The sequence below is a fragment of the Typopeltis vanoorti genome, chromosome 7 (genome assembly GCF_054136105.1).
Source record: "Typopeltis vanoorti isolate ZY-2024b chromosome 7, IOZ_Tvanoo_1.0, whole genome shotgun sequence".
Classification (NCBI taxonomy): domain Eukaryota; kingdom Metazoa; phylum Arthropoda; class Arachnida; order Uropygi; family Thelyphonidae; genus Typopeltis; species Typopeltis vanoorti.
The window spans coordinates 112104451-112132241 of NC_143555.1; the positions used below are offsets into that span (position 1 = coordinate 112104451).

General features: G+C 33.6%; 1 protein-coding gene across 1 annotated transcript in view; it reads right to left on the bottom strand.

The window, feature by feature from the left end:
• Positions 1 to 27791, bottom strand: part of Eip75B (Ecdysone-induced protein 75B) — an 82382-nt gene that overhangs the window by 16835 nt on the left and 37756 nt on the right. Inside the window, exons 2-3 of the mRNA XM_090395441.1 lie at positions 5154 to 5292; positions 2589 to 2677 (exon numbers count right to left, since the gene is read on the bottom strand). Of these exons, the coding sequence (XP_090251567.1) occupies positions 2589 to 2677; positions 5154 to 5244 (180 nt within the window). The 5' untranslated portion in view covers positions 5245 to 5292. The remainder of the gene's footprint in view (positions 1 to 2588; positions 2678 to 5153; positions 5293 to 27791) is intronic.

Below are 27791 nucleotides of genomic sequence, written 5' to 3' on the forward strand. Positions count from 1 at the left end.
ATGAATGTATTTACAGCATAAACAAAATGGCAAATGCAATAGAATACGTAGCATTTAGTTCTATATTTATTCATTTTACTCATGTTTTTATGCCAGGAGAGTCGAAAACGCATTAAATAGACATACATATGAAATTTTAACGAAAAAATCAATACCGCTATTAGAAAAAAACATTTTAAAATAGTAGTTTTAATCATAACCTTTCTGAATTTAAAACAAACGATATTTCAAAATTTTATATTTCACTCAATTTTACATTTTATATATAAATCAACGTTATAACACAATGAATATTTACCAGCAGATAATTATATTCTTCAATATAAGCAGCAAATTCAAGTTTATTTTTAGATTTATGTATTATTTATTTTTGATAACGCAAAACTATAATTTATCAGTTATAATTCTCCTTTTGAGTTAAAATCTAAATTCGTAAGCATGATACCAAAAACAGTATATTTTTCTGCGTCAGTCATAACTGTTTATAAAGCGGTTTTTTATTACGAATAAGTATTTAACAAAGATGCCGAGAGTTCATGATTCCATAAATATTAATTTTGTACAGCAACTTAATTATTATCACATAACTCTGTACAAATGCGTATATATAGGTTTACACAGATTCTGTCTTCTATTCATAACAATCTAGTAAAATATAATAAGCAGTTTGCGAAACAAGTCTATGCTGTTGTGTTCATCCATCACGTGTCATAGCAACCGAGTACTTATGAGGTCATTGAACTCCGAGATTCTTGGCACGGTTTTTTTTAATTTTTTTTATTTAATATTTTATAAAATTCAGTGCATTTACTATGTTTTTCGATCGAAAATTCTGAAATATTGTTTATTTGACTTTAAGGGGAGGTTAAACTTATAGTAGGTAAGATTCCTAATATTTAACATAGACTTTTTCTGTACAAGAATATACCTTCTTTGACAACATTTAAAAATTCAAACTTCTAGGACAAACATTTACATTTAGCTACCATTTAAGAAGAATATTGTCGAAGTAGATAAATAAAGATCAAATTATATTGCCCAAGTTAAGATATAAATATAAGCTTACCAGTTTGTAGTAACCATTTAAATCTTGCGTGCTGGTTAACCCTCAATGGTTTACAAACATACACACACACACGACGGAACCAACACTTCGTTAGGTTATTGAACTCTGTTTAGATTAACCCTGAACTTGATATGCAACAAGTTCTTCCTGACCAATCACTTTCCTAGGTTCAAGGGCATTGACCAATCGGGATGCCCCTCACTATAATGTCGTTTACCTCCTCAAAGCAGCTCTAGGCTGATAAAACAGGTTGAAGCAGCCGTGGAATTCAGGGAAATGTGCATATAGGTTCGTAAGGAAATACAAGGTGAGGTGGAAGTGATGAGATCCAGCGTCGGTCATTGACTTCTTGGATGGTTCGTGTTGGCAAGCTGCCAGCGTCTTCCAGGTGTGCTACACACGTAACATAATGTGGTCATTCACCCCGCATCTACTGAAACACATTTTCAAGGGCAAACTTCAGTATCTCTTGTTAGGGAAAAAAAAAACAAAACAGAAACTGGTTCCACTTTGTAGTCAAGTTTTCTGCGTCACGTGCATTACCTAGGTAACGAAACAACTTGAGGAATTTGTCGCCCTTGAAAAATACAAGTCTATTTTTTGCCCTACTGGAAAACCTATTGTCATTTGTTTATACGAATAAATTTTGAGAATGAATCTTTCGTTTAAGTGAAAAAAGACAAATGCTAATATAATAAACAAATAGATAATATCTATTTGTCGTTCTTCTAATAATGTTAATTATGAACAATCATCCTTTATGGATAAAAAAGGGAGTAATGGCCTTTAGTGAACTTCCTGAAGAGTTTGTAACTCAGGTTACAAACATTGCATAATACATACGTAAATATGCAAATTGCGAAAGTATTACACAGAATCAGTGGGGAAAAAATCCTTAAAATTTACCACTTTTATTTTTTGATAATTTCTCCAATGAAAGGTTTTATATAAATTTATAGCACATTAGCCGTGTATATAGCAAAAATTATATAATCTGAATCCTTGCTTAGAGACCAAATATAGCTTTTTTTTCTTCCATTTTAAGCCACATCAGGCAATAACAATCATCTATATATCAAATGGAAAAATATTACATCAAATTCTATCAATATTTTAGCTTAGCGACTAAACTACTTTTTTACATATTCTCCAGCCATATTTTTTGCTCATTATATGCTCTCTCTCTTTCTCTCTGTGTGCCTTTATCCAATTCAAATTTCAACACATTACGAACTTTTTTTCCACCAAAAAAAGTTTAGAAAATGAACTATCCCATTTAAATGGTTCTATCTGATTTGAATCTGCATCATATAGTTCCATTTGTCAACTATGCGCAAAGCATGGCTTATTTTTTTGAGCATGTTATTTCTAAATTCACAATCTGACACATCTTTAACTTTTATTCACAATCTGACACATTTTTAAAGATAGGCAAAGAGCGGAAATAAAATATATTTCCGCTCTTTGCCTTTTTTTATTCTCCTTATTATTATTATGTTATCTCATTTAAAAATGATCTTACCTTGCACCCTTCACAGGAATGAACTCCATAATGAAATCCACTAGCTTTGTCCCCACATACCCTACACAAAACCGTTGTGCCATCGAACTCTGTAATTAAAAAAAAAAAAAAAAAAGCGATAAGCCAGACTTCTCCAAATCTGTAGTCAATATAGACAGAAATTTTAATTCGAAAGGAGTCAAAGACAATTAAGCTTTTAATATCAGCAGCAACATTATTTCTCTTTTGAGTTCAGTGATTTAAATAAAATGAAAAGTGGGAGTTAGTCTACAAAATGTACTTCAATATTTCCATAGTGCAAGATATTTTAAGTCTTAAAGAAACCTTTTCTTATCATTTTATAGATATTAAATAGAGTATATGAACTATATATACTTTATACATTATATATTATGCAGTATATTGAAATATTCTTCTGAATATTTAACAAAATAACAGAGAAACTGTTTCATAAATTTATGACGCTTGATACTGTTGCTATTAATGTTCATTTTGTTCACTGAAAGATTAATTTAAACCTAGAGTTGGAATTTATTTTTAATATTTCAGGTTTAATTAGTTTCTAATTATTTTCGTCTGATAAATTTGTTAATTTCATTGTTAGAGCTGGCTGTGTTTAAGTCATTAAATATGTAAATCTGTGAAAAAAATTGTAAGTTCTTTATTTCTGAAATACAGTCAAGAACTTTTTGAATAGATAAAATAGATACTTTTTTGAAACTAATGTGCATGCATGTGTTTGCAAAGAAAGAGAAGAAAAGGGACTAAAAAGAATACTGTGTAAAGATACCCGGAAAATACAAAAGAAAAACAATGAGGGAGAAATGAGAACAAAAACGAGACAGGTTTTTTTATCTTTAGATAAATTGTTTATTGAAAGTTTCAGGAAATCTTTTCCTAAATCGCCATAGCAAACACGCAAGGAAAGATAAATCATATTGTTCACTTTCCTGAAGAATATATTATCTTGTCTAATAAAAGAAAAGATGAAACTAGCGACTTTTCCTAAAATACGTGTGTGTATAAAATCAGAAATTTAAAAATCTTCATAAAACAACAGTATCTACTACAGGATATTCCTACTTATTTTAAAAGAAAGCATTTATTCTAATATTTTATTTCTTCTTTATTTTATTTATTTATTTTTTTATTTATTCATGGGTTCATTGTACTCAAAGAAGTAAAAGTGTTCTTAATTGTAAAATAATGTCTTCTGTACGAAAGAAAAAAAAAATCTATCTTTGAATTCCAAATTTGTATTAATAGGATTTGCAGTTACACTATATCAATATCTTGGGATTATATTAACGTGAATGCCATTTTCCATGATTAATATTATAATCATATATCAGTCAAAAACAGTACATTAATAAAAATTGAATATGCTAATTTTTTATAAAAAGCATAGCCGATGGATAAAAAAATATTAAAATAACATTATTATTTTCAAGTTAGTTTTAATATTATTGTATATCACACCTCATAATATTTGTTTTTGAATTAGTGTGAATGTAATATTATTGTTTTATTATATGACGTGATGAAATATTTTAATAATATTATTATTTACACAATATGAAATATGCACACAAGGTTCGTATATATTCAGCATATATCTGTGCATGTAAATACACACACATTGGGTGATTGACCCACTGCGTTATCTGGAGTGCGGTCACTGCTCCCTCAGACAAAAAATAATCTTTGGACCCTCCAGTTCAAACTGCTCCGTATCGCATCTTGGGAATGGCGAGCCTTTCAGCAGGTCGCCCTCTCCCATTCCGTCGCCATGCCGTGCATGTTATATCCGGCCGTTGACCTTGACGCCGGCAGACTGTTGTTCGCGCATCGTTAGGGGTGGAGAGCGAGACGGGGAAGGAAAGTAGGGGGACACACATACACACACAGGGAATGATGCTCTGTGTATGCGTGCTAGGCCAAACATGGCTTCCTAGATATTCGAGAAGCACTAAACGAGATTGTCATAAAGAGAAAACACTGAAATATTATTCCATCGTTTTATAGAAACTCCTTGACCATGGTAGTATAGCAGCAGCTCACGCGTGCATATAAAAATATCACCTTAGTTCCTGGGTAAGCTTGGGACTCATTCATTACACCAGATGGCGCGAAGGACTCCATCGCACACTACCAAACACTAACACAACACATGGAACAAAATGTTACTTCTTTCTGGATATCTAAATATATATTTAGAGCAGATAATAATTTTAGATACATCGAATAGCGCGAAAAGTAATTACGCAACAATATTAAATTTAAGTTTGAAGCATTATTTTTTAAAATCGTTAAAGTGTCAATGGTTTTGATATCGATATAAAAACACATTTTCTCAGCTAGTTTTAGATAGTAAACGAAGATAGGCAGATTAATATAATGTAATAAACAGTATATATCTACACTTAGGCGAAAGCGTAGTGTACTTAAATTTAAAAGAGAGTGAAAGCAGTTATTACATTAATTTTTAGTACACATATCTTCTAATTTCGTATAAATCAGCAGAAATCGATATAGCAAGACACATAAAATAAGACATATATTCACCTATTTTTAGATCATTGTCTCTCTTATCCGAGTCAGGTTCTGGAGCTGGCAGGGAATTAAGAAGCTGAAGATCCTTCTCGCTGAGTATCATGATGATCACTCACTTCCTCTGGAGAAATACTTCAGTTATCACTGTCTACTAACAAATTTAAGGAAACAACTATTGGGCCTTACATGAGTGAAAGTTAGAATATTAGCCATCCAACCACTGTATTACCATTAAACCCAAAAAATTCTTCCACGTGAATCACTGTGTCTTCTTGCAGCGTTAGCTAAGTTGATAGGCAAAGATCACACGTCTAAGGTAGGTACACACGAGTTGGGAGCGACCCACGTTACCGACTCTGTTTCAAGGTTCCAAGTGACGGCGAAAGTGGTTTGTCAGGCTGTTAAGTTCAACGCGGGCTAGGCCACGGGCGTTAGTCAGGTGTAGCGGCAGAAACCGGTACTGCAGGCTACATTGCACAGCCAAGCCTGAATGGTTTGCCTTAGAGAAAGGGGGGCAGTTCTCTTTCGGCGTACAAGTTCACGTTATTATTTTGCGATTATTTTTGGTTCCGTCCACCCAGAATGAAGAAAGAAACGAAGTACCAACCGCACACCACGACACAGGAGTTGCGTCGCTGTAAAGCGAACGCCGATTGGTCAATGGCGTCTGAATGCTCCGCCCCTAGTGTCTGCAAGACCTCGAGCCGAGAGTTCAATGACCGATAATTTAACGCGTGCGAGGGTTGTTACAGTTTGCCAGTGTGTCACGTAACCGTGCAGCCGTTCACCCTCTGCTCCTCTTGCAGTTGTCCGAAGCACGCGACTCGGCAGACGTACTCTGATGTAGGGTATGCGTGGATCAATATCAAGTGTGCCGAGTATATGCGTCAGCGAAGAGTCATTGCACTGCGCATGTTTTCCCGTCTCTGCCCAAGGTTCACGGAACCTAAGCCTTCCGTTGTTTGTTTTACTTACGAAACCAAGAACAATGTAGTTCTCAGAAATGCGCCACCTGCTGGTGTGGGTGGATATCGTGGGGAAAGGTGTACCATCTCTATTTTCATATAACCTCAAGGGATAATTGCTTCCTTCAACTTCACTTCCTATGCACTCAATGCTATGAGTGATATTGAAAATGTTCCAATTAAAATCTCAAAGATAAAAAGAAATTAAAAGATAAAATTACTGCTCCGAGACTGAGTCGGTGTGACAATTGGACATTATGAAACGAATTATTTACTTCTGGAAGGTAACAATCTGGTCATCCCAAAATGTTAATCACTTCTTTGTTCATCAAAAGGAGTTGATTCCGATGTAATCATATTACGAGTGGAATTTTCAGGATGAAGAACTTAGGTGTGTGTGTGTGTGTGTGTGTGTGTGTGTGTGTGTGTGTGTGTGTGTGTGTGTGTGTGTGTGTGTGTGTGTGTGTGAGACTTGTATTGAATGCCAAATTTACTCTAATGAGTAAATTTGACTTTCAAACTAGACCGTAGTGAGAGTAAATTTGGCATTTATGCCAAATTTACTCTCACTACGATCTAGTAATTAGTTAGGGAATATTTGAATGTCACTCGATGCTGTGTGTGCTATTATCTAGTTACCGAGAAATGCTCCAGCGAGAGTTCACTAACACCATTGCAACCTTTCAACTTCTGGAACCTTCCTTTGTCTATGAGGTCTGTGACCTCTTCTTGTAGAACTGCCTCAGTCGGACAGTCGGTGGGTAAACAGGTCGGGAATACAATGTCCGATGAAGGTGAAGGGGAAGGGAGGGTTTACCGCCAACAAGGTAACCGGAAGAACCTCCCAAACAACGTGACTGACGAGCCGTAAGGTAATCGTACATATTTCACTTCACAGGACGTTCTCCTAACACGGAAGTACAGAGTTAGAGGTAAAACTGTGATCCAATATTGCTCTTGAACTTCATTTCGAATATGGATGGATTAGGGAAAAAAATCAAAAAAAGAAAACGGAAGAAGAGAAAGATTTCTCCAGAAGCGCAATGGTTTTTACAACCAGACACAAACAGGTCTTTGGAGAGGACGTTTACCTACAAGGAAATGGTATCAGGAAAGAGATAATTATTTATTTGAGAAAGTTAGTTGACCACCAAGATCGTAAGGTTATATCGTTTTATCCTATCATTGAGTTAATGACAACTTAATATGAAATTGAAGTAAACGACTTTAGAGAAATATAGATCCTCTTTGTTTTCTCTCTGAAATTAAAAGCGTACACAGTTTATATTTTCGAAATGAATTCAAAACCTACGCTGATAATTTTCAACTCGTTCCATTATTACACTATATTATCTTTCAAGATATATTTTTTATAAATTTATTTATAAATTTATAAATTTCAACCATTCGAACGATTTCGATGGTTTTATTGAAACTTCCTGACGATTGCAGATTACTGCATCATAATCTAAAGATGTATATTGGTATCGACGATGCCCTGAGGTTGGAAAGTTTTCCATTTGAAGATGATAAGCTGGTCTCAAATAAAGTGTGGGCAGGGGGGATTTCTCCCAGAAACTGGGGGTTTTCATCCCACAAAACAAGCAATTTGGGTAAAGGAAAACACACACACGGAGTTAACAGACGTAATACACTGGTCTCATAAATTTAGTTGTTTCGGTCGTAATTCTAAAAATCAACATCTTATATATTGTATATAAAGAAGGAATGGTAATTCCATTTTGGAACCTTGTGCTATGGAAAGAGGCAACAAAAGGTTGGAAAATGACCTGCACTAAAAACGAAACTGTATATGTAAATTATGATAACCAAGATTTCACCATAACCTATCTACCACTACTTTGAAGAAATTAATAGAAAGGTGAAACTCAAGACAGTGGAAAGGATGGACTCGGTCTCATTTTTAGTGATTGTATGAGTGCAAGTTGACTAGGAAATCTCTACTCATATTAATTGAGGATACTCATATATGACACTCATCTTAATACTCAAACTTGATGAGTGAAACGAGGGAGGGAAGAAAATAAAAGAGCAAATAAACAAATACGAAACTGTATCATTGTGATATTCTTAAAGTGTTAATTTTTAGATAACGAGGATTAAAGAATAGATGTATTTTTATTTTTATTTATTTAGCATTCATTTGAATAATAAATAGAACATTATTTGAATTTTAATACTATAAATGAAAAAAACCATTCGTCATTTCACTTCATTTTATCAAAACTGATGTAAATATTAATCATTACTCAATACTCCGTAATACCTACATAATTTGAGACGAATCTCAAGGTTATGTATATGTTATACGTGCACAGGTTATGATGAAATCTTGAGGTTATCACAATTTACAAGAGGGTCTCGCTTTTAGTGCAGGTCATTAGCAATATTTTGTTATTAGTTAAAGAATTCAGCACTTTGATGTATTTTCACTTGATCAGAATCAATCTCTTTTAGTGATTATAAAAAACTCAAAAATATTTATTTAATAATTAAATATACTGTGGAATTTTTGGAAAACGCGAAACGTTTTTAAGACAAGTATGAAATTTGAAAAGCTGGATCTTTTCAAGTTCGAAAATATTCAATTTTCTGTATCTTTTCCCTAAAACATATCTGGAATTACACTAGGAGAAAAACTAGGTTTTTTTCCCTAGAATAATAATATGCCACGTTGTGAAAAAACTTGGGTTTGATTCTAGTTCCTCATGCCCAGGAATCGAACTTGGAATATGAGGAATTGAGGAATCGACTTTCTCCCCATCTGTTGTAGTAAAATACTCATATAGGAATAACGCCTTGAAGAAACGGATTCTAAGATGCGCAATGTCTACTATACCATGTCTTAAACTTGTCCAACTATATGTGCACTCGCTCCACCCCCATCTCGAAAAAAACCCCAAAAACCTCATCTACTTATTCATAAACCTTTATACAGTTTCTCGGTATGGCCTCTTGTTCTTATCTGTTCTATTTCAACCCTTTGAAAAATATCGTGGGCAATTGTTTGACAGGATTATCTCAACAAATTATACTCGCATGTCTCTAATTGGATTGAGAATATGCACATCGTATGCAATGTAACAAAGTAATTCCTCGTGATCTCATTTGCTTCGAATTGATTTCAGATGGGTCAGATAATTTAAAAAATGCTATTCGCCAACCGATTTCATTGCAGAGATTCTATAACACATGGGAATAACCAACATGGATAGTGGTGTTGGCTGAAACCAGCCCACTGTACTTTTTGGGATATAATTACAATGATGATGATGATGATGTGAATGAACATGTCTTGAGAATTGTTATAAACAACGAATGTTAAATGTGGATTACTGATGATATTAATACTTTCGATTTATTAGAAATCGAAGTCTAGTAATCAATGAACTACACAAGACATTCATTTCTATGACCACATCCAATACCATCCTAGTATTAATGACAGATGATATTTTTCTCCCATTTTTATATTTGAAGATGGATCACATGCGTACATTCCGAATTTTTTGTTTTTAGAAAGCATTTTTTAGTATTCCTCTAGCATCCTCAAGTGGATGTTCAGGCATACGGCCAGCAAGGTGGTGTCCTTTAGAAGTATCTAAGAACAACGCCAAGGTCAAGAAGAAAGAAAGGAGGGAAAAGAAAAACAGAGTTAGAGATGAGGTTGACGACCTGCGAGACCCTGAACACCCCTTTTCCTCTCAAGGGCAAGGACTGGACAAAATTGACCAAGTGACCTTGGAAAAGACGGTTGTGAACTGAGGCAGTCTTGAGATACACATTCGCTGGCACTAAATTGGAGACTGCTGTATAATGCAGGCTTTGCCAAGGTCATCTCTCTCTCTCTCTCTCTCTCTCTCTCTCTCTCTCTCTCTCTCTCTCTCTCTCTCTCTCTCTCTCTCTCTCTCTCTCTCTCCTCAGTCAGTAACAGAATGTTTGGCGTTTTTTAAAACAAAGCACGTGTGATATTTAAAAATAACTCAAGTAGTGGATTTAATTAAAATTCAGTTGGCATTCAGAAAATGTAAAAAATATAATTCAGAAATTCTAGGAAAATAAAATTTACAAAAATCTCTCATACTTTTATTATATGTAGGTATAGGATTTTTTTTTTTTTAACGAATTGTTCTGATATTAGCCATATATACCTGACTATTTTTCATAATCTTATTATTTTCAAATTCAAATAATTTAAATATATAATCCATATTTTAACTGTGATGACGCCACCAAACGTCTATTGCATGGAATTAAAGAGCAGACGAAAGATGAAAATGATACAATTTTTATAGCAAGCTCTCTCAGAAAGAAATAGTAATTATCTTATTACAAATTTTTATTTAATATAATTTAAACTATTTTGCTGTAGTTATAATGTGATCATATTAGGACAACTATTCAGTATAAACTTTTGGTGATTGTTTTATTATTGCACTTTTTTTCCCCTGTTATTATATAATACATTACCAAGAATCGTTTCCTACATTCTTTGCCATTTCGTAAGTACAAATTCATTAAATAGCATTAAATTTATAATTATGTTTATAATTCTAATATACTCTTATTATTAATTCAATTTCTAAATCTAATACAATTTTTTTATAAAACTTTATCGACATCAATTTACATGCTTAAATTAAAACTAGATTTCTGTTTATATGTATAATTTATTATCGTATTTATATTTTTTAACCACATGGCGAGGCCATACAAAAATGCTTCCGTATAAAAGCGACCATATCTAGATAGCTTGAAGCGAAACAAACTATGTCAGCGAAAGTGTAGAAAGTTTGTGTGCGGGATCTACATTTTTCTTAATGAGGCCATTCAGACTTTTGACCCAATTTTCTTAAGGAAAAAGTTACGTATGAGATCATAGTATTGTACCTACATTCTTCCATGAGTTTGACCCAATTCTGAACTAAGAAAGCGTGTTTATAAAGAGAGAGGGGTTCTGCTTACCTGTGATCAAATGACATACTTTAGAGATCCATGTGTGCGTGTGTATGTATATTCGCGCGTGCGTGTGTGAAATCGGAAACTAAGCTATGAGACTTTCTCTCTATCAATTTGACTGCAAACAGGGGGAGAAAAGAAGGTTTTAAGGAAGTACTGTTCGAAACCACACACACACACACACACACACACACACACACACACACACACACACACACACACACACACACACACACACACACACACACACACACACACACATAATAAATGAAAGGTCTTCTTCGGTGAAATAAATTGTGGGGTTTACAGTTCTCTACGGATACAAGATAAACATCGACAACCCGTCATCATTTAGAACATACATTGACCAGTTTGTTTTGTACAGTTATGTAAAATGTGGTAAGGATGATAAAACAATATAACTAACTCCAAAAGTGAAAATGAGTTATTAAAATGGTGAACTGTAAAGGTAAAAAAAAAAAAAAAAATGAAGGTCAGCTGTGTATACAAATCTGTCTTTCCGTTATTATTCTTTTCAGCCACATGCATTGCATTTTGCAAATATTTTATTTAAAAAAGAAAAATATCTTCCGCATTAGCCATTGAAAATAATTACCGGAATATTCGACTTTACATTAATGCCTTTTATCGGTTCCTCGCGAGCATTTTTACCAGTTGAAGGAACTTGATAATTTCTTGAGGTATAATATTTCGTCGAGAGGCAGAGTTTAAGTATACACTCAACAGGAATGTACCCTAGCAGACCAGAAAGTCACCACGCAGATAGCTGACACTAGGAGTACATTGACATTAGACCATGAGATGTTTCCATGGAAACCTTGTTCAATTCTGGGCACTCTTTACGATAGGATATGGGCCAATGTACTCCACGTGGTACGTTCATCTTGCCACTTTCGACACCATGAGAGAAGGGAAGGGGGTGGGAATGCCTAACTTTTTTTGTGGAGGTTTTCCATTACTGTTGGCTGGTTTTGTTTGGATCTTGTATTTTTTGGATATGATTTGGCTGCTTGTATTCGTATTTGTATGCTTTTTCTTATTTGCTCTTATATAAAAAGTGATTTCATTAATATAGTTATTCTAAATATTTCATGTCTATCGATATATTTTTGTTATTTTAATATAAAATAGAATTATTTTATATCTCACTGTTTTCCACTGAAAAAACGTAGACTCAGAAGGTCTCGAATCTAGTCCAAAAGCATAGATGTTCAAGAGAAGTTCATGCATTCTTGATTTGTTTACAGAGCTTGTCTTTCTTTAAAATTTTGGAAATGAATCTCGAAATTAATGCCTTGATTCAAAAATATACTTATAAATAGTAGCTAGAATTTTTATTATTTTTATTTTTCATTCAGAATCAATGAAATGAGAGTATAACACATTTCTGATATTTTGGAGACGATTTCAATAAAACAAAAATTTGAAATATTTATTTACATTAATTTAGATTTAAGATAGCAGACATGCTTTAGTAATTACAAAAAAAAATCTGCAAATGCACTGAATCTTCTTTTCCCGCATCTGTGTGTGTGTGTGTGTGTGTGTGTGTGTGTGTGTGTGTGTGTGTGTGTGTGTGTGTGTGTGTGTGTGTGTGTGTGTGTGTGTGTGTGTGTGTGTGTGTGTGTGTGTGTGTGTGTGTGATAATCATCTAAAGCTAAAATGCACATTTTTTAAAGTACAGCCGTGCTTGTTTTAAATTTGTTAAGCAATTCGAAGTCTGTATTCAGCGTTTGTTCAACCAACCTTCTTTTGGAAGAATGACAGTCCTTCGAACATCTGCTTACCATACAAGGGGGGGGGGGGATGACCGAAGATAATCGCAAAAAGTGGCATTTTGAAGTGACATCGTGTTATTATTATTATTACATTAACTCTCCTGGAATCAAAGACTCATCCAGAAGAAGAAGAAGAAGAAGAAGAGAGAGATCACGGAAGACCTTTCCTTACTGCAACGTATCTGCCATACAGAACGTTAAACTCATTCACATTCTCAGCACTCAAAACACACCCAAGCAATGCATTCCACTTACTCACTACTCTTCGCGTAAAAAAATACTTCTCATCTTTTTATTCACCACTTCCTGCGCATCCAAATAGCTAACATTCCATAGTCCTGACAACATTTTTGTCAACCGTCTCTGTACCCTCTCCAAAATACCTTCATCTTTTTCAAATCTTGGTGACCAAATTTGAGCACAATTGTCCAGATATGACCTGATCAGGGCCTTAATTAATTAATGATAACTTTGTGTCAGGTATCAGTGACGGCAATTTTAAAAATTAGTTGCCTGCAAATCTTCAAAAATTAATTAGGGTTAACGACCTCGCCTATCTCTTTGTGCAACAAAATATGTTAGAGAATCTATTTTATTTATTTTAAAGAAGTGTTCACTATTTCTTTTTTGAGAAATATGCTTTTAGGTACTATTGAGAGCTGCAAACAACCGAAAGACAGTTTGGTTGGACCTGGGTTCGAATCCCGTATAGGATGGAAGAACCTTTACAATGTCTTTTCAGCTGAACGTAAGTTAGCTGATCTCATACGAAGATGGTAGGTTTTCCTCTCAAAACTCGGATCTTTCATCCAGAAACACACAAGGCAGTTAACAAACATAATACACTTGCCTCACAGCCTTAGCTTTTTCGGCTAACTGCAAAACCCAACCCGACCGAATGATAACGCTCACCAAAGTAACTTCTAAGATATCTGCACACAACTGTTCATTTTCATTTCTTAGTTTTCTAAGCGTGCCTGGTTTTCTGTTACACACCGAATCTCTCACGTATCCTCGCAAATAATAGTCAGGTGGAGTGAAATCAGTTGGACATGGAGGACACTCAACACTTCCTCTCTGGCCTATCACCGGATAGAAAATGTACATCAAGATAGACCTTGACGTTACGATAGTAATGGGAAGGGACCTCATCTTGTTGGTAGTAAATTCTCATCTTCATACAGCTGATGAATAGCAAGCAGAAGGGATATTTCCAGCATGTGGAAGTACGCACTACTAGTAACAGCCCCATCAATATAGGATGATCCCACACTACGTCTGGATGACATACCAAACCAGAAATTGAAAGCAATGTAAGTTCTGGTTCATTAACTCTCTTCTCGATGTGCACGTTCGGATTTTCAGGAAACCAACACATAACACAGTTATGTCCATTCATACCACTGAGCTTGAATGACTTATCCGACCAAATAATCATGCCACCATGCATTCCCGTCTATATTTTGCAATCCTTCCTAAAACTCAGTCGTGTGATCGAGATCGTCTTCAGGCATTTTATGTAGCATTCCATTAAACATTCGTACCACACATCGTCTCCGTGCTCCAGCCAATAGCTGTGGTACGAATGTTTGTGAAAGCTATTAGGTGGCAGACTCCCTTTCTTCCTCTATGTGAAGATCACCCTGCTTATCAGCAAACTGAAGTGGCTTGGGGTGAAAAAAAGCGCCATGTTTAGTCTCAAGATTAGTCCAAATATGATAATAAATGTAAAATAGGTTTACAACATCTAGCAACAATCAGTTATATATATATTAGCATTTGTTCTTTCATTAATATAAATTTATTTAAGCTTTGACTTCGATAGCATTTATTTAAATATTTTTATTTTATTTTTTATTATATCAATAATTCCAAAAAAAAATTTTTTTTTTATCTTGGCGAAAATTCGGAGTTATTTTATTTAGATTTCTTAAGAGAATGGGAAGAGTGCTTTATAGTACTTCTGCCCTTGTTTTAGACTAAGATCATCAAATCTAACATGTAGTCTTTACACTGTTAACCAGATAAGGATATCTGAAAACCTCGACTTGAAACTTCATCTCTCTCTCTAATTCAATCCCCGTCAAGGTTGTCAAGAACTGAAGTAAATCACACTTTAAGGAATAAGTCGCATATAAGTATTTATTTAAGGAAAAGATCTGAATATTCATTCCTCACTTATATTGGTTCCTGCTCCATTGATGTAGATTCATCTGTTCGTAAATTTTATTTTAAAAAATGCGAGAAATAATTTTTAAATTAAAAAAAAAAGAGAAAAATGTTAAGCAACATAAATGTTACGTCACAAAGAGTATAGACATCTACATTCTCTCCACCTCCGCTCATGCTTTAAACTACACATCCCTTTTCACCCGATGGCGTTGTTTAATTTATGCACGAACCTTATTAGATAAACCTAAACATCAATATATTGATAATAATCTATTCTATTTCGATAAATTAATTCGATTAACTCTATTAGTACATAACATTTTGCATTTGCAGACTGAACAAATTTCAAAAGATTTGATATTTACTTTGTGCAACTTTTAAAGTTTTTAGCATCGCGGGTTGTTACATCATTTACAGAATTGCTTAAATTCCATAATTGTTAATTTGTGGAAAATTTTCAGAGGATGGCACGACATTTCATCTATTTTCAAGAAAAGAGAGAGAGAAAAAAATTAATGCATCCCTTTAGGATGTCATAACTGAACAGCTTAGCCCACTTAGTATCTAGGTGCGAATTTACAATGAATGATATTGTAAAAGGATTGAGATTTGATCTTGTTTAGATAAAGTGAGTTTATTAAATGAATCGCTAAATGATTGTCAATCTTTATTTTATTCTTACATGAAACAAAAGTTTCGGTGGAAAAGTATAAACGTGGAAACTTGTAAGATGTTTTGAAAAACATCTCGGCTGCTAATTTGGTTTATTTCGCTTTCGAACTTAAATATTTAGTTGTACAAGACAAAGATAAGAAAAAAAATGAGAAAAAAATGGAATCTTATTATTGTTAATCAATAAAAGATGGACCAAAGCAACAGATGGATAGCATTTATAATCATTGTTTTTCCACAGATAATTTTACCAAAGCCTATGGACTAGGGCTTTGGAAATATGATTTGCCTTTATATGACCAGAAAGCGAGAGTGAGACCTGAATTTCGGCACACCTGTAGGATCATGGCTCCTATTCTTGATCTGACTGCTAGATGTGAGCAACTTTTTACTGTTGACTCCTCAGTTCATTGCACATTTTCTAAAATTTCTTATTTCTGCCATTGGCAGCATGGTATCGATCGGCAGCACTAGTGGCGACTACCGATCCCATATGTCTATGTGACAACAGTGTGCCGTTTCCATGGAGTTGAACGCTGTTGTTCTCTGAATGAGTGAGCCTTAGCACTGATGCTCATGCTGCTTGATGTCAATGAACTCAGCTCGCCCGTCTCGCAGTATAACGCACAGTCCAAAGTACTGTGGTGGCTTATCATTGCCCCTGTACCTATTTTTAACACAACAGGATTCTATGAATCTGTGCGAGAAACGGCCAAATCCGAGATATTGATTACTTAGAGCACAGGAGAGCGAGCGAGATGTTGTGGGTGGAACTGTAGCTACGTTCGTCTAGCGCTAATACCAGAGAAATACCAATAATTTATTCAAATATCCAACTGCCTTTGATGTTAACAGACCTGGTATTTCTGTATAATGTATTGTTCTCTCTGTTTCCATTGCTGTAGAAGGAAGTTTATCTCATGATAAATGATCACCAGTTACAACAAATCAATTTTGCATTAAAGAAACAAACCGCAATCAAACATTAAAGTGGCACATCATGTTTTGATCATTAATATAGTTTCAAAATAGTTTTTTTTATTTTTTATTTTCTTTACCGTTACTGATTTTAAAGAAGAATGAAAATGTCAAAGTGTTTTGCTTAGTCAAACTCTTCATTATCGCGATAGTTAAAGGTTTGGTATTTGCTCAGTATATGTCATCTAACCAGATAATATGACGATCTATTTACTAAATCCCCTTGGGCAATCGAGGTCAGTGCCTCGAAATCTATTTCCGATAACGATAATTCACGAACGCATCTAGCTCCCACTTAATGTTGTTATTTTAAGGAGATTAATGCGTTTCATAAAAATACTCGAATTCGCTTCACTAATATAGACCAAATAACGTATTCATCGAATAGCAATTTGAATTCCAACATATCCATCCTTGAAGTTGTTTTAATAGATAAACCTTCTTTATGAATTCGCAAAGATCACTGAAATTAGTCTTAAAGTATTAACAATAAAGAGGCTTCTTCGTAGATTTATTTTTTTTCTGATTGAATGCGACAAATACGCAAGTTTATATTATTCATGATAAGTCAGTGAAGAAATCTGCGAATCATCTATGTAGAGATAATCTTTACACTGCAGATGTCTCTGTAGTGTGTAATCTCTATAACGAAACTTGTCCTTGTAATAAAAGTATTAATTAGAAAAATCACCTTTTGAAAAATATTAAATAAAGTTATTTATTATTGCTGTTATATCTAAATTTTCCCCCACCTCTTGGCATATACTATTCAAAATTGCGTAATTTCATTTGGTGGTATTTCGGTTTTGCATTTTTTTTCTTTTCTTTTTTTTCTCCAGTCGAGGTTGATGAAAGCAGTTTTAATGACTCGGTTAGCTTTCCTCTGTTTCTTTCTTTTTTTTTTTTTTATAAATTTCTGTAAAAATATGAAAAATGGTGTTGAAAAAATCCAGTTTCTGTATTGTGAATCTTAGTTGAGTAAAGGAATCCTTAAAATGTTTGCTTCTAACATAACTTCATGAATTCTTTTTAAGAGGTACAGCTTCATTTATAAAAGTGATATATCCTTGGAGGTTACATTTTTATTTTCTAGCGATATATCTAGCATTACGACTATCCAGACTCTATCTCTTGATGAATCGGATGTAAATCGCTTACCAAATGAAAATTCGTTATATTGGTATATCTTCTGTACCAACGTTTTTTGACCTCTGGTTTCCGAACCCTCAGGGTTAATCGAGGGCTTTCTAAGAGTTTCGAATAATATTCGAAATTTCAAAAAAAAAAAAAAAATAAAATAAAATAAAAAAAAAGAGGATTGAACCTTTGTAAGCTAGATCTCATAGAGGTGAAAGGGTTCCCCTTTCCAGGAAGTCAAGGGTTTCTTTCTGGCAAAACAGAAAAATCGACCAAAAAACATGTGCTGACAAACACAGTAGAATACAGTGATATGCGGTTAACCACCTTACCATTACGGGAAGTTAATGGTATGAGAAGTCAAGTTATATTTGGTCATGGCAGATCAAAAATTGGATGATAGTGAGCTCATTGTTGATTCAAGGCAAATTATACGTTATTAAATTAAAATATATTTTGCATTTATGTCTACTTAAGGTGTGAACAAAAATAAATAAATGAAAATGAAAAATCTATTCTCAGGCGAACACGTACTGCATTCTACAAGTGTTTCCCTTTCATAAAACCATGACAGGTAAAGAGATATTTATTCCCACCCATTTCTATGTTTCCTGATTATTTAACTCCATAAGGATTTACGGAAGGAATGGGCTGTGCTTTCGAATACCTTCTAGGTCACATAATGCTAAATATTCTTTTATTGCCAGTATTCGAAGTCACGTTCATGCACATACCAAACAACTAAGCAAGCTTGAGAATAAGTTGAAAGACGAAACAAGTCTTACTAGTGTGTGTGTGTGTCGGTGAGACCTAAGGTGGATGGCCAGGAGATGACGATGTCAATGTACGCTTAGCTAGGCCAGCTAGTGAAAGTGTTACAATGACCTACGAACAATGTAATGGCCGACTGCTTGCCGTGTTGCGGTGAATGTGCAGTGCAAGGAAGTTACCTTGAAAACATCGACAGGAAAACTACAAAATATAAACATGATCTTGAAAGGTACTAACCTTCGTTTTATCCCTTCCGCGTTAAACGTTTTCCCTGTTTATTTTTTCTTCTTTCTAAGCATGTAATCTGTAACCTTCTTACATCAAGTTACAGCGTGTAGATATGCGTGACGAAATAAAGTTCATTGACTATTTCTTTAAGGTCATTGCTGAATTTCAGGGTCATCATTGCAATTTAACTTGGAAAGCCAAAAAAGTAGTTTGAATGATACTTTGAAAAGGAATATACTGAATGTTTTAAACAAAAAATCAACAGAATTTTTTGTTTTATTAACAAAAAGATTATTTTTCCTTCTAAAAATACTTATCTTCAAAAGCTGTTATTTTTAAAGACATATTTTATCTCTAAAAGTTACTTATTCCAAAATATGTTTATCTCGAAAACTTTTCGATCTCTGAATGGAACTTTATTTTTACATAATATCAGTTTTCGTTCATTTTCATGCAGGAAAAAAAAAAAGTTCCATTTATACATGGAAATTCAGAATAGTGCTTATAAAAAATGAATGAGATAAGAAAAATTCTATCAAAGAGTTTGGAAAACATTGTCGCTCGATTCTTAAATCATTTCTTGTGCTTTGCGTGACACTTTTGTCTATTTTTGGTTCTTATTGAGCGATCACATATATGAAACCTTCCGCGAACATTCCGTGTAGTCTTTTACTTCTCATTTTCTAGGGATTGTGTTATTTTGGAACTCCGTAACCTTCACGTTTAGCGAAAGGAAATCCCAAATTTCATATCTGTGCAGAAATAACTAAATTAGGAAAATCTGCGCTGTGTCAATAAAAAAAAAAAAAATCATTACGAATCCCATCCAAGAAATTTTCAAATAAACTTACAGCTTATTAGGTACTGTAAATGGACTAAGGATTACACATTCCAGAAGCCTTGCTATAGAGACCAAGCATGGAACTGATTTTTCAAGCATTTGCGGTCTGGAATTAGCAGGATGCTTTTCTGCTTGTTGAAGACCTAACACGTGATTCGACGCTTTCGAAAATTCGAAGCAATGTACAGAAAATTTATTACATTCCTGACGCGATGTGAACGTTAAAAAGCATTTTCTGTGCTTTTTCACTCCATGCCTTCTTCTTATTAGACAAAGGTGGAAAGTTCTTTTTTTTTTTTTAAAGAACATGCAGTTATTCTTCCTCTAAACAGATAAAACGCTCCATCAGAACGCACGCAATGTCAGAAATAATTGAAGATCTAAATATTCCTTGCAAAAACAAAGAACTTTTGAAGATTTGCTTCTAAAAGTAATTAATTCATTTCATTGGTTGAATGGATTCAGTTTTTACTTTTTCTCTGAGTCGGTCTTCGATTGCTGTCATTATTATTCCTTTTACGGTATTTCCTTTGGTCATTATATTCTTCTTTTTATCACAAAAATATTGTTAGACATGTAGCTCTTTTGGTCTAGTCACAGAAAGAAAAAAAAAAAAAAAAAAGAAAGCTGAACGGTCCTTATAGTCCTTATAAGGACTGGCTTAAAGGGGCGAAGCAAGAATGCTTTTCATATTCCCCGTTATCTGTAGAGGACAGTGTAGAAATAAGGTGTTATTGAGCAATTAAAGCTCTGATCATGGTCATGGCAGGAGGGTAATAGCAATAGCCGAGCCTCAGTTAGAACTTCATTGGCTACAGCATTGCCATCGATTACCCTCCAAGAGTATTGGATTGAATGAATCAATCACCGCATCTCACGGTCGATTGATTCATTCGCTATCCAAAAGCTGAACGGTTATTGTAGCCGCAACTTGTTATAGTGGTAGGTTTTATTTATTTAGTTTTTGTTTTTATTTTTAATATCTGATATTTTCTTGTATTGTTAGTTAGTTCAAAAAATATTCTTACTGTAACTGAGACTAGTTAACGTAATCTTGGTCGGAATTGATTAGAAATTCCTCGTGTCCTTCTAAAACAAACCGACAAATGAGCCATGGAGGTTTCTTTTATGAGTTATTTATGCTTCTTTGTAATTTCATATCATCTAAAACGAAAGTGTTTCTCATCTTCAAAATTTATGCCATTTTATATTCGACTTTCGGTAAAAAAAAAATTCAGCATAGCAGTATGAAATCGATTCATCGACTGTCACTCATGTTATTAATTAGTATATTTCGGCTGAATAAAAATTCTTTGTCTTTTTAACGCACTCTCAAAACAAGTAAATTTTGCACTTTCTGCAAAATTTACTTGCAGAAACAAATGCTACAAACTTGGCAGACTGCACTAAGATTGATTGTTCCTAAGACGGAAATTGCAGAAGTTAAACTTAGTTGTATACACCACAATATTAATAGCAAACAGGTTGATCAGTTTATTATTATTAGTAGTATTTTAAAATTTTAACCTTGTGATTAGTTACAATTACGAAGAGACAATTAGAGGCTGCAAAGCCAATAAAGTTTTTATCTGCTAATTGCGTGTAATATCCAACCAGTTTGTCGGTTGTAATACAGGCACAATTAACATATTTTAGGCGGAGAAAAGTTTTCAGTCTTAATGGTAGATACGCCCATCCTTAGAATTCTTCTAAGACGTACGTAATATTATTTCTGATTTTTAAAATTTCCTCCTCCTCTCTATCACAGAATCTCGCATATTATAAGCCCCTAAAATTACATAATCATCTGAAGCTCACTCCCAGTGAACCCTGTCCCATTCAACACGAGGAACCTTAATAAGACCTCTCAGCTGAAGCCAAGGTAGCCATTCTCATACGGAGGTGAGAGGATTTTACCTCTCGGAAATTTGGGCTTTTCATTCTGCAAAATATGTAAATCGGGGCCAAAAAAATACACGTAGTAGTATTTTTTTGGCCCCGAAAAAGGTCACATAAAATTAAATTCATTTATGTGACCTTTTGTATTTTTTCATTTTCCTCGTGAGCAAGAATATAATTGACATTTTTATCTCATCTTGAAACAATACACATGGGTGTTATTTCTGAGGTTGACATGTGGTAAAATTTAAAAAATCGAGCTAAGCAGTACCAGACAAAGCGAAATATGTCCGTAATGTTAACAGTATTCCAGCATTTGTTACTCTTTGTTTATTGTAATATAACATCTTTTATTTTATTTTTCCTTTATTAAATTTTTATATTTCAATATAAATAGCTAGCTTTTTTTTATTTGACAACAGCATATACTGTTTGAAATCATTAACTCATTAATACCAATCTTTGAACTGTCAATCGGATAAGCGATCGGAAAGCCCAGACTTGAAATTCATGACAAATTCTACTCTCGTCAACGCTGTCAAGAGTCAAATTAAATTCACATTAAATTCACATTATTGTTTTTTCAAAAAAAAAAAAAAAGAAAAGAAAAGAAAAACACCGAAGATTCATTCGTAAAGTATACAGGTTATTGCTTCCATGCAATCATATGTTTGTAGATTCTATAAGAAAAAAAATATCAGTAAGAATTTTTGAATTTAAAAAGTAGGAGAAAAAATATTATGTTATGTAAACCTTTCCCTTTTGTATGGTCATATATCACCAGTTCACTCCTTGAAGTGCATTAAATAATTACGGGCGATTCCTTATAAATGGTTCATAGCTGTCCTTGGCCTTCCCAAGGTAACTATTACCACCTTGGATGGGCCGTGGTTTAGATAAGTCGGGAGCCGTGTTCTGAAACTTTCTTTTTTCTTCTTTCGTTTCCTAGGTGCTTTTTAGCTTTAATAACAAGCATTGATTGGCGATATACTGGAGAGAAAAATCATCTAAAGACATTCACAAACAGGCATTTCGAAGAATTTGTACACAATTTTAGACGGGCACTGTTAATCTCCTACATAAACTGTTGATTATGTAGGAGAACAAACGATTAACATTAATGCATAAATGATAAGAAAAAAAATCCATTATTACTGATATAGATAAAGTAGACGCAAAACTAGAAAAAAGATGGAGACTACATCAATACAAATAGTCTGTAAGACAATATAAAATCAACAATCCCGCCTCTAGAATTCTCTCAGAAATTATGCTCAATGGAGGTGAATTGTGAGTCTTCTTTACAGAAATCGGATCGGAGTTTTGAGGGGGAAAAATAGAGGTAGAGCGTCAATCTCTTATAAAAAGTGAAATTAGGTCTCATTGGTGCACATAGAGGAAGAATCGGACCAACGAATAGCACGAATATTGCATTGTTTGTAGAATCAACATTTACTCTGATACGCCAAGGTGGCTTCAGCATGGAGCTTTAGATCCCTTGTGAATATCCAAGCCAATACTAATAGCGCAGCAGTTTTTTGGGAAAATGTTTTGTATCAGAGGAAACTGTTTCTATTATATACTTAATGGATGTAGCATTTATCCATTATTATCATTATATACAGTACTTAAGGAATGGATAAATGCTACAGTCTATTTGAATATCGTTGCTGAAGACTGGTGCATCCGCCTATGATCACTGTTTTTCGGCATGATGATGATGGATAAGCCCAGGAAAATCATGTTACCAATCATAGTATTTTGGAGTAGTTGGAGAGATAAAAACATCGAATTTCTCTTGCCAGTTTCATGTAATTGCAGCGAGATGTGGTCCGACTCCATTATAGTGGAATCGTTCTGGTAATTTTCGACGGTTATGAACTCTAATCCAGGTTTGCATTGGAGAGGCAAACTAAAGCCACTAGATCTCAGTGTTTTGTGATTCTGTTTTATGGTTGTAACCAATTGTCGAAATCTTTGATATTAGAAATGCACACTTTGCGTTCAACAGACAAAGGAATCTTTTAAAATTCAGCCTGCTTTATACAATATTAATACGTTAAATTTCTTTAATTAATTTTGCTAGTCATGACCAGTCTTTGGATAAGATTGTAAAGCAACAGAACTACATTCTTTCCATAGTTATTTTTAGATATTTCAGGCCATAATATTTTAATCCATCCTTTAGTTATTTTTTTTCGTCCCAATTCGCACATAATAATATGCATTAGTGTTTTGTAATGGTCTTGCGTGTGATTTCAAAGAGCATTCCCACAACCATACATATTTTGAAGATTTTATCTTTTTTACCACTATTTTTCTTTCTTTCTTTCTTTTCTCAACTTAATTTAAAAATCACACAGTCGTATGTCATGGTTGTACAAATTCATTTGAGTCTTGTTGGTGATTTTGTTAAAAGTTTTGAGAACTACTGGTATACATCTAAATTTCTTTCTTTATTTTGTTACCTTTTATTAATAAAGCTACATGCCGCCTCATTCTTTTAATTTATTTCTATTTAATAAAATTTTACGATATGTTTGCAGCTTTTAAAAGTTTCAATTTTCAACTTAGCTTTTTGGGCGGCTTTTAAATCGAAAATGGGTGCTGTTGATATTGTACACTTTTTGTTCGCAAAACCTGGATTTGAATCTTATCTGACACACACACACACACACACACACACACACACACACACACACACACACACACACACACACACACACACACACACACACACACACACACACACACACACACACGAAAGTCCTTCTGGGTAACACTTTCTAGCTGACCGATCCGCACAGCCGCTTGAGCGAGGTTGTGTTTGCCGGTATCAGCGGTGGTTGAGATGTAGCTAGTTAAAAGGATTTTCTTTTTAAAACTACTTTTTCGTTGTTTTAGTAAAGTTCTTACGTGGTTATACAGTTTGAAATTACTTTTTTTTTTTTTAGTTTTTATAAATTATTGTGCTTTATCTGTTGAAAACACGGGCAAGAAGTTAAAATGCTACAAAACTTTTGTGTTGTCGTGTATATGCACGAAAGCTTTTATAAATATCTATTTTTAAGATTATGTTCTGTGGAACTGGAATTATCATACATAATTAATATTACATAACCTCAAAGGATTCAATCTAAGTCATACACAGCGTTATAGGATTTCAATTACGGGAAAGAGGGATTTTAAATGGTAAAACAAGAGGAATCATATCAATTATCGTATCTCCCCCACCTTCCATTAAGCCTACTACATCCTGTTTGGATTTTGTTTACTAAGAAACCATAGCATTTGTTTAACTATTTTAACTTTCATTTCTTAAAGCAATTATGTTGAATTAACAACGAATCTTTCTTTTTTTTAATCGGTAGTATAATCACAGTAAATAGTTTTGTAATCAGGCGAAGACAAGACTGTAATTTGTGTAATCCTGAAATTGTGAATTTCTTTATAAATTAGGAACGTAGCGGTAGTTCTATTCTTTTTTTTTTTTTTTTTTACATTTTGTATTAACCACATTTGTTTAATTATTCTCTATTGAGGCTCTCTTTTTCTCTCTCTCAATAAATTACTCTCGCAGTAATATTAAAAAATACTTTATTAAATAGCGCCGTGAGCTAAAAGTTATTTTTTAAAAATATGTATTTGCACTGTAAAAATGGGATAAGAAAAACATAAAATTAGAAGTTCATTGTTTTGGATTTAGAGACGATATTCCATTAATTATATTATTTAAATCTAAAGCAATTTAAATGTTTTTTGGATATCGTCATAAGTCTTCGTTTTTAATTTCAATCGAGAATTTATGTAAACCAAGCCTTTTTTCCCCTCACTTATTATTCTTGGTGCTGGTTCTACCCCCCCCCCCCCCAGTTTCATTGATTCTTTTTATCTTTTGTCTTTAGTTGTTAATTCTAATGTTTCCGCTATATATTTGGAATTGGACATCCGTGATTGTATTTACATATTGTTTAAATTTAAATGCTTTATGTTAAAAGATTTTTGTAAGTCTTTTACATTATGTTTTTTATTTTTATTTATTTTTATTTTTATTTTTCTTGATGTGAATTATCAGAGCACAAGGATTCATTCTGTATTCTAATAGCTAGGAATGTCTTGACGATCGATACAATACTGGTAGATGTCGCCAATAACCAAGTTGGAAATTTTACGGGACCCAAATCATGCAAGATCACGGACGGATCCGCATGTGTGTGTGTGTGTGTGTGTGGTGGTGGTGGTGGGGGGGGGAACACCCCTTTTATATCTCTGGTTATATTGATAATTCATCTTATTCTTTCGTATTTTAATTTTATTAATTCTTCATGATGAAATCAGTACTATTTTTAAATCATAAATTTCGATCAAATCAGATGCTTTTCAGTTATCATTGAATTTATTTGCTTCTGTTTCTCATTTTTAAATAAGTACCGACTTTTCATTTGAATAGTATTTTAGTATTTTTGTCTGCTAAATACGGAACATGACATACTGTGTATTGATGGATAGTGGAACGTGCGATGAGGATGGTAGATTGTAAAGGAATGCGCTCCCGCGATGAGTCCTTGGACTCCATTGAGATGTCATGTACCAATAATCTCAAATTAGTACGTCAATGTAGACGATGGATGGTGTAGTGTTTGTAGTTAGAATGCCCTCCGGCTATGAGTCCTTAGACACTATGGAGGTGTCGTGTAATAATAATAATAATAATAATAATAATAATAATTCCAATTTTGATATTGGAATCTTTAGTTAAAAAATTAATACTTTTAATTTTATTTTAAATGTGACAATTTAAATCTTAGAAAATCATGAAACATTTTTCTGTTATTCTTGAATCTTATTTATACCTATTTAGCGAACAGGTTTGTGTTAAACCCATTAGAAATAATCATGAATTCGACAGTTCCTTTGATATGATATCCCATTGGCATCTATATACATTTCACGTTCTTGCACATAATGCCCATCTGTCAATATATAACATACCTTTATATGTAAGCGATTTCAACATTTGTTCTTATTCCGAAAAATATAAATATTTCTGTTTTCCTGAAGCATATCAGGTTTGCAAAATGAACTATTTTACAGAATGAACCAAGAGGATGAGTTTCAAATTTCTTGAAATAAAATTTTAATAACATTAAAATACGAATAACCTAAACATTGATTAAAAAGGCAAACCGTTTAAGATTGTATTTATTTTTGATCTGCAATTATTTCATGATATTATGCAGATAAAATTAATATAGATGCAGATATAGATTAATATAGAATTAATATTAATATGGCCGGTGTGGTTAGCCTAGTGGACAGCGTACTACCTATCCAACAAATAAGCTATGCGTTTGAATTCCAACATCTCATGGACGTTTGTCAAAGTCTTTAAGGTGATAGATGAGTTTTGTCACTCGGTGTTAAGGCCGCTATCAAAAATACTACGTTTGGTCTCAAAAGCGGGTTACTAGATTTATCAAACTTATCACTTACGGTACTGATGTGCTGGAGCTTTGCAGTTTTTTATGATTGGAATTTACATTAAAAAATTATACGGCTCTTATATGGAAGAATATAACTTTAATGTTACGAGATGTCCTAGCCTTGACCTAGAAATATCCTTCTGCATACTTAAACTGATGGTGTGAATGGGAGGGAGTTGAGAAGTGAGAGAATTTTCTCAGTTTTCTTCTGCATTCAGTTTCCTATAGCGCTTCTCTACGAGTTTTCATCCGGATCGTATGACGGCACACTAGGCCGCTTCTTTTTGGTCATAACCTTCAACAACATATAATAGTAGTTATATTGTTTAAATAAGGAGAGAAATCATTTCTGGAGAATATCGAGGGATTTCCCGGATTCGCCGTCATGATTGCATGTTTTAGTAGTTACTAATTAATAAATAAATAAAAATAATAAAAAAAACGGCTTTTTAAAAATTAGCACAATAGCGCAGACACATCACACATTAGATTGAGAATGCGTCTCAGAAACGTCTTGAAGATTTTATGGAATCTAGAAAGGTTTTTCTTCATGAAGTGGTCTCAAACTTTCGTCGTTCCAGTTTATTTTCAGCATTTTTATATAATTAGGAGTATTCACATATTCTATTCCCGCTTCTTTACAAATATATTTGGCTCCAACTTATATATACACCCAATTAGTAAAATCATATGATTATGGAAATTGAAAATCCTAAAATAAATAT